This window comes from Chlorocebus sabaeus, chromosome X, assembly GCF_047675955.1.
Source record: "Chlorocebus sabaeus isolate Y175 chromosome X, mChlSab1.0.hap1, whole genome shotgun sequence".
In the NCBI taxonomy this organism is placed as follows: Eukaryota; Metazoa; Chordata; class Mammalia; order Primates; family Cercopithecidae; genus Chlorocebus; species Chlorocebus sabaeus.
Window position 1 is genome coordinate 117,760,856 of NC_132933.1, and position 8,710 is coordinate 117,769,565.

The 8,710-nt window shown below is 40.3% G+C and overlaps 1 protein-coding gene across 1 annotated transcript; it reads right to left on the minus strand.

The window, feature by feature from the left end:
• Window positions 1–476: 476 nt before the first annotated feature.
• On the minus strand, window positions 477–2,591 carry LOC103231784 (protein FAM47B). Its single transcript, XM_073013818.1, has 2 exons — window positions 1,822–2,591; window positions 477–1,713 (listed from the first exon to the last, which is right to left on the minus strand). Exons 1-2 carry the CDS (start codon window positions 2,589–2,591, stop codon window positions 477–479), a joined length of 2,007 nt encoding a protein of 668 aa, XP_072869919.1.
• Between the last annotated feature and the right edge of the window lie 6,119 nt (window positions 2,592–8,710).

Here is an 8,710-nt window from a genome sequence, read left to right on the forward strand (position 1 = left end):
CACGTGCACGCCACCATGCCTGGCTAATTTTTGCACTTTGTAGAGACCAGGTTTCACCATGTTGCCCAGGCTGCTCTTGAACTCCTGGGCTCAAGCGATCCACCCACCTGGGCCTCCCAAAGTGGGGACGGATTACAAGTGTGAGTCAACGCACCCGACCCCATTTCTCTTTCTAATATTAATTCTGCTTTTGTTTCTGGTTGTATGTATTTTTACAAATAATTGAAATGATGATGTAATATTCACAGTGCTTCAACAATGTGAAAAAAGTATATGTGAATATTAATCACATAATTGATAAAATATATGAAATAATGAAGCCAAAGCAGGTCATCAAGTAATATTTATAAACATTAGGTATTGAATTTACAGATGTTGCCAAAGTTGTACATTGACGGGGCCAGTCATCATAAATTCTGACTGATGTTTAAAATGAGAGCAAGAAATACCCAATTAAGTAGTAAATTGCAAACCATCTAATCTTCTTTCGATGCATCTGTGACGTCTTCTTTGTACTTGTAAACTTGCATTGCACGTTGCATAGGAGTCTTAACAGAGTCAAAAGTCCATCCCTTCTTGGCAAACAGTCTTTCAAGGATGCCAGGCATTCTGTAGCCCTTGCTTAGAATGAAATCCTTAAAGGCAATTGGTCCATAAAGACCGTCAAGAATGTCGGGTTCATCAGGCTTTTTAAGTACGAGTTTGGGGTCAATCAAAGGTTCATCACTTCTTAGCTTTTTCCCCAACTTAGGCTTGAAGTACCATGGCCCATACCTCATCTTCATACCTTGTGCACTGTAAGAATTTGGTGCCGCCTGGAGTTTCCTGTCCCATTCTTTTATCTGCGAGAAGTCGATCTCATCCATGTCATCTAGCTCCATGCTGTACTTCAGCTCTGAGGAACACTCGTTTGCCTTCTCAATGTTTTGCTCTTGACAGGTTGCTCGGCACTCAGGGGTAAAGTCAAACAGACTGCTGATGGACTCTGCATCAACTCCCAGGTCTCCTGCCCACTTGAAGTCACGGAGTTTTCTCAATGTGAATCTACGTTCAAGATAGTCAGAAACACACTCCGTTGTGTTTGGTGTATCTTCCTGAAACAGTTCTTTTAGATGGGACACTCCAGTCTTGGTAGGCTCCGGGCAGAGACCGGACGCTCGACGAGTCTTGGGAGGCTCTAGGCAGAGACTGGACATTCGACGAGTCTTGGGAAGCACAAGGCGGAGATGGGGCATCTGACTCTCGAAAGGCCGCGGGCAGGATTCCCAAAAAAAGTATTTACTAGGCTTGGTGAGTTCCTCGGTTGTCGTCTCTCGGCCCTCACAACGAGCTTGTGCGTCTTCCAGCTTCCTGTCAGAGTCCAGTTTCAGCAACTGTCGTAGGAGACTGGACACCCGGCGAGTGCTGGGAGGTTCCGGGCAGAGATTAGACATTCCAGTCTCGGGAGGCTCTGGGCGGAGACTAGACACCTGACTCTTGGGAGGCTCTGGGCGGAGATGGGACCCTCCAGTCTCAGGAGGCTCTGGGTGGAGACTGGACACGGGAGTCTCGGGAGGCAGCGGGCAGAGATGAGACACTGCAGTCTCGGGAGGCTCCGCGCAGAGATGGGACACGCCAGTCTTAGGAGGCTCCGGGTGGAGACTGGACACCGGAGTCTTGGGAGGCTCCGGGCGGAGATGAGACACTCCAGTCTTGGGAGGCTCCGGGCGGAGAGGAGGTACGCGAGTCTTGGGAGGCTCTGGGCGGAGATAAGACGCTCCATTCTCGGGAGGCTCCGGGCGGAGAGGAGGTACGCGAGTCTTGGGAGGCTCCTGGCAGAGATGGGACCCTCCAGTCTTGGGAGGCTCCGGGTGGAGACTGGACACCCGAGTCTTGGGAGGTTCTGGGCGGAGATGGGACGCTCCAGTCTTGGGAGGCTCTGGGTGGAGACTGGACACCCGAGTCTTGGGAGGCTCTGGGCGGAGACTGGACACCGGGGTCTTGGGAAGCTCCGGGCGGAGATGGGACACCGGAGTCTTGGGAGGCCGCGGGCAGAATTCCCCACAGGGGTATTTACCAGGCTCCATGGGTTCGTCGGTTGTCGTCCCCTGGCCCTGACAAGCGCATGTGTCCTCCAGCTTCCTCTCAGGATCCAGCGGTTTCAGCACCTGTAGTAGGAGATCTGGAGGCATATCTTCTCCCAGATTGGAGTTCATGGCCAAGGGAGGCTTGGCCGTCAGTTGGGCTTCCACTCCCTCTACGAACGCCTTCGTTGTTGGCTGGGCTGGTGAGAGCTCGGAAAATAGGGCCGCTTTCTTGCGCAGCTTTTTTTTCTTGCCCTTGGGGTCAGCTTGGGGACTTCTGAGAGATATTTTGGGGAGTAAAAACTCGTCACGGCGACAAACGAGCGTACCTTCGGGAGACAGACGGCCATAGCGGAAGTTGTCCACGCCCTCCGTCACAAATACCCGGTTCCGAGGGTCCATGGGCGGGAACCTTAGGCGCCTGTGCTTGCGCTTCGCGAAGCACTTGGAAGGCTGTTTGTCACAGTACCAGGGCTTGGAGTCCATGCCCGGGGACCTCGGCCGGTCCTGCGGCCCCTGGTCCCCCATGGTGGCCCTCGCTGGGGTGCCACCTCTCCAGTTTCCGCGGCTCCTGATCCCTGCCGCTCTAGTCGCTAGGAGACCGCCAGCCACTCGCAGCCCAGGTTCCTTCCTGGAGGCGGGGCAGCGCTGACGCCACCTGCGCAGCCCGGATTCTAACAGGTGTGTAGTGCAATCTCATTCTGGGTTTCATTTGCGCTTCCTAATGACTACTGGTATTGAACATCTCTGTATACGCTTATTTGCCATCCTTATCTCTCCTTGGTTTAAGTTTTTGTGGATTTTTTCCCCATTTTTAAATTGTGTTGCTGGATATCATATTTAGTTTTGAGAATCCTTGCTGTGTTCTAGATGTAAATAGGTTATCAGATATATGATTTGCAATTTTTTTCACTTCACCCTTGGTTTTGCTCTTTCATTGTCTGTGTCAAAGAGAAGTTTTTTAATTTGATGAAGTCCAATGTATCAATTTGTTCTTTTAGGGATTGTGCTTCTTTTGATGGATCTATGCAAAACTTGGTCTATCCAAAGGTCACAAAGTTTTTTTGTCATTTAAGTGTTACAATTTTTGTAAACAGCACAAGATATAGATCCAAGTTTTTATTTTAAAAACGTACCTATTGCTTACCTATATCTGATAATTTGAGAACTATTTTTGTAAAGACAATCTTTTCTCCACTGAATTACATTTGGAAATGGGTAGAGTATCAGTTGTCTATATTTTTTGAAGGTCAATATCTGGGCACTCTTTTCTCTTCCACTGATTTTTCTCTCGCACAAATTTCACACTCTGTTGGTTACTTTAGCTTTATAATAAATCTAGAAATTAGGCTGTACTAATTATTTAACACTGTTCTTTTACAAAGTTGGTTCTTCTAGGTCCGTTGAATTTCTATAGAAATTTTAAAATCGGTTTGTCTATGTCTTCAAAAAAAAGTCCTGTTTGGATTTTGATTAGGATTCTGTTGAATCTATAGATCAAATTGAGGATACTTGGCATATTACCAATAGGAAATGTTCTGACCACTGAGGAAGGTACATCTTTCCATTTCTTTATGTGATTTTTCATTTTTAGTGTATGTGTCTTTCGAATCTTTTTCTCTACAGATTTTTCCTATTGTTTTTCATACAAATATATGTAGTATTGTTTTTTAATTGCAATTTCCAATTTTTTTGTTGTCAGCATATATAAATATTGAGTTTTATATATCCATCTTGCATCATACAACCTTGGTAAACTCACTTATTATGTTCAGTAGCATTTTGTAGATTTCACTGAATTTTCTATATATATATGATGATGTCATCTGTGAATAAAGACGGTTTTAGGCCAGGCGTGGTGGCTCATGCCTGTCATTTCAGCACTTTGGGAGGCCAAGGCAAGCGGATCTCAAGGTGAGGAACTCCAGACCAGCCTGACCAACATGGTGAAACCCCGTTTCTACTAAAAATACAAAAATTAGCTGGACCTGGTGGCACGTGCCTATAGTCCCAGCTGCTAGGGAGGCTGAGGCAGTAGAATCGCTTGAACCCAGCAAGCGGAGGTTGCAGTGAGCCGAGATGGCGCCACCGCGCTCCAGCCTGGCGATAGAGTGAGACTCCATCAAACACACACACACACACACACACACACACACACACGCAACAGTTTCCCGTCTTCCTTTCCAATCTGAGTATCTTTATACCCTCAAGCCCAGTCGTAATTTTTTATTTTCCTTTGAATAATATCAGTTAAATTTTTATCTCTCTTATAGTGCTTAAAACAATACCTATGAAAAAGCACTTTTATAAAAAATTTTAATTATAGACAAATTCAGCCTGCATTATTCCTTATGCATATCATTTTCTCATCACATAATAATTTTTTCTGTACATTCTTACTCATTTTTTAAAAGAAGGTTTCTTACGTCCCTCATCAGGTGCAGCTGAACAATGTTTTCTACCATTACTAGCAGGTATACCCTAGTTCCTCCTTGTAAATGAGGCATGATTAACGCCTCTCTTGCCTGTGACTCCTCCTCTGCAAAATAGACACAATAAATATTTCTCTTAGGTTTCCCATTAAAGCAAATAAATGGCTTATGTGTAAATCAAGATAATCTATATAACATGATTTTGTATAGTGTCTGGAACAGAATAAACATCCAGTAAAATATTGTTATTTTATATAGTATTACTACAATTTGAATAAAAATACGCTACATTCAGTGTCTAAATAAAGGAGAAACAAACATCATACATGTATATATCACAAATATTTTCATTTATCGATTATAAGAATCTATGTTAAAGTCTCAAGATATTTAGTAGATTTCATAATGTGAAGTTGGTAAGACCAAATTTGATATGGATTTATTTTTAACTTTCTTACTTAGAAAAATTCCATGGACTGTATGTTAAATTCAAGAGCCAATGCTTCAATTCTCTGTAACAATACTCTAACTAGCAAGCTCATATGAGTACTCACTTATCTAAAATGGGTGAAGGTTTGAATAAAACTTCTATTTTCTAAATAATCCCACAGAAAAACACACATGAAGCTCCTAAAGATCAACTGGACATCTTCAAAATTTTTCATGTGACTGTTCGTTAAAACAGTTTTTGTACCTTACAGCCACTTTATTTTTTTCACTTTTCAAAGTAGAATATTATACAAAAGACACATATCCAGAATACATAAATAAATTTTAAAACTTAACAATAAGAAAACAAAGAACACAAAAAAGTTTATAATATAGAGTGGTTTAACATGTACAGAGATTAATAGCTAAAGAAATAATTATAGACTTGTGTACATATTGGTTAGTATACATGCATATATTTTATAGCTCTGTCTGCTGAGAAACTAGAAAAAAATGACACCCAAGTAGCAACAAGTACCTCCAGTGCCCAGATCTTGGTTTCTAAATACCATTCTCCAAAATAACAAAAGCAAGACAAAAAAATAAAAATAAAAAAATTTAAAAAAACAGAGATATCCTTGGAGAAATTAGTAATTCTAGGCCTGGGGCAGTGAAAACACAAGGTGAGGCTGGAGTATTATGTAATGACAGAAAATACGGAAGTGCTCAGAAAACAAAAGAATGAAAGCAGATCAGGAGCCAAACTGAAAGAGCACACAATGGCCAAAGTTAAAACAATTTAAGCAACAAAATGAATTAAAATTTAAAAATTATAACACAGTATAAAATAAAATATCCATGAGTCCATACTGATATAGTTGTACATATAAATAAATGAGAAGAAAGGTAAAAATCTTTCTTACAAAGAATTTCAAAAAATATACATAGATACTCCTCCCTCTAGGAGGTGAAATTTAAATGCCCTCCCCAGAGTGTATTCTAAAAAACAGAATATGGAAAGGGATTGGATTCTAAAAAACAGAACATGGAAAGGGAAAAATAGTGACCTTTTAGTGGAGAAGCCTGGCCGTCTTCTCCTTAACCAAGTGATCAATGCTAATATCAGCAGTGAGAAGTCACGTTGGTATCATGTACTCCTCTGATAGGATGTGATGAGAAAGACACTTCACCTGTGTAATATTCTTCCCTAAATTCCAGAATCCTAGTCTAATGAGGAGAAAACATCTAACAAACCCAAGTCCAGGGACATTTTACAAAATTCTCGAGTATTCCTCAAAACCATAAAGGTCATGGGAAACAAGTAAAGGCTGAGAACCAGTCATAGACTTTAGATTAAAGAGACATGACAACTAAATTCAATGTGGTAGGCTGGGTTGGATCCTGGTACTGAAAAATGACATGGGTGTAAAAATCTATAAATCTGAATATAGTCTGAAGTTTAGTTCATAGTAATATGTCAATGTTAATTTTTTAGTTTAAATGCATGTAAAATGTCAGATATTAATTTTAGGGGAAGCTGAGTGAAATGTGCATGAAAATGCTCTGTACAATGTTTGCAACTGTTGCATAAATCTAAAATTGTTTGCAACTGTTGCATAAATCTAAAATTATTATAAAATAGAAGGCTTCCATTTTAAACTATGTATTGCATCCTGAGGAATTATCAACAAATCACTATTAATCATACAAGAGAGAAAACTGTAGCTTCTTTAAAATGCATACTTGTGACCCCCCCTCACCCTATATATAGTAAATCATAATTTTTTTCAAAGTGGAGCCAGTAATCTACATTTCACATGGTCTTTAAATTATACACACCAATATGTGAGAAATACTTTTCTAAAGCCCTGTGCCTTTTATAGGCCCCAAAGACTTTCAAAGAGTTCAAAAACCACAGTAGTAATGGTATTATCCAAAGTTACCAAATTTGAAGAAAATTAAATTTCAGCAAGTACTACATCAGAATGTAAAACTCAGGTAGTAGAGCCGGTGGACAAAATAATTCACCTAGATAACATGTGCATAACTGGTGGGCCTACGGGATAATGATGTCATGATAGAAGAGTAAAGAAGATACAAAGTTTGGTGAGTACCTGACTGGCAGTAAAAAAACAACTAGGAGTGAAAACAACTTACTTGTGCAAATAGTCCTTCTTAGGTTGAAAAAACTGACATCGCTATAGAGTGCAGAGAAATTACAACTGGCCTGTTCAGTCAACAAGCACCAGCTGCCTTAGTATGAAGTGTTACTCCAGAAATGAATAGTGTAGCTGACAAGCAAAACCAACACCAACAAGCTAATAAAGAAATGCTCAAGCAAGTCAAAATGCTCTGAGTGGAGCAGCATGTAATGAATAAGTAAACAAGGGAATGAGAAGAAACAATGAAAATCAATGTGATGAAGTGCATTGGTTTAATGGAGCCTAAGTAGTCCCGGTTTTGACATTTTTGTGTGCCTGACTGCTCTACAAACTTTACTTCACTTTAACTCAGGACACCATTTTTGTGCTCCAGCAGACTCACATTACCTGATACTTTGCTGCCTCTCCTATTCACACGCAGCACCTGCCAGCCTTTTACAGAAACCGAATCACGTTCACTTTGATCCAATCAACTTTGTAATTGTTTTGCTTTTATTAGCTCTCGCTAAGTTTACCTTCTGTGTAGAGAACCTGAGAAACCAGATAACTCTGAGCCGAGCCAGAAGGCATGATATTGTCTTCTCAGAAGTATGAATAAATAAGTATGGAGATTTCCCGCATTTTGATTGGATTAATGACTCATTTCTCTAGGATATCGAAGTAAGTACTTGAATCTTAATACTCTGGCCAGAATTTCCAATATTATGTTGAATTGGAGTGGTGAGAGAGGGGATCCTTGCCTTGCGTCAATTTTCAAGGAAAATGCATCCAGCTTTTGACTATTCAGCATGATGTTGGCTGTGGGTTTGTTATAGATTGCTCTTATTATTTTGAGGTATGTTGCTTCAATACCTAGTTTATTACGAGTTTTTAACATAAAGGGGTATTGAATTTTATTGAAAGTCTTTTCTGCATCTATTGAGATAATCATGAGGTTTTTGTCATTAGTTCTGCTTATGAATCACATTTGTTGATTTTTGTATCTTAAACCAATCTTGCATCCCAGTAATAAATCCAACTTTATCATGGTGAACGAGCTTTTTGACGTGCTGCTGAATTCGGTTTGCTAGCATTTGGTTCAGGATTTTTGCATCAGTGTTCATCAAGGATATTGGCCTAAAGTTTTCTTTTGTTGTTGTGTCCAGGTTTTGGTATTAGGATGATGCTGGCCTCATAGAATGAGTTGGGGAGGAGTCCCTCTTCAGTTTTTCAGAATAGTTTGTATGGAAATGGTACCAACTCTTTTTAGTACATCTAGTAGACTTTAACTGTGAATCACTCTGGTCCTGGGCGTTTTTTGGTTATTGGGCTATTTATTACTGATTCAATTTCACAACTCATTATTGGTTCGTGCAAGAATTCAATTTCTTTTTGGTTCAGTCTTGGGAGGGTGTATGTGTTCAGGAATTCATCCAGATAGCTTCTAGTTTTTTGAACATGAGTGCATAGAAGTGTTCACAGTAGTCTCTGGTTTTTTTTTTTTTTTTTTTTTTTTTTTTTTGTATTTCTGTGGGACCAATGGTAACATCCCCTTTCTCATTTTTAATTGTGTTTTTTTGGGTCCTCTCCTTTTTTCTCTATATTTGTCTACCTAGAAGTCTATCTTATTAATTTTCCAAAAAAA

Excerpts from the sequence above, each read along its gene's own strand:
- LOC103231784 (XM_073013818.1), bottom strand. The coding sequence starts at position 2,591 with ATGGGGGACCAGGGGCCGCAGGACCGGCCGAGGTCCCCGGGCATGGAC. Across the intron at positions 1,714-1,821 it reads CCCAAGACTGGAGGGTCCCA|TCTCCGCCCGGAGCCTCCCA; the intron begins TCTCTGCCAGGA and ends TCGCGTACCTCC.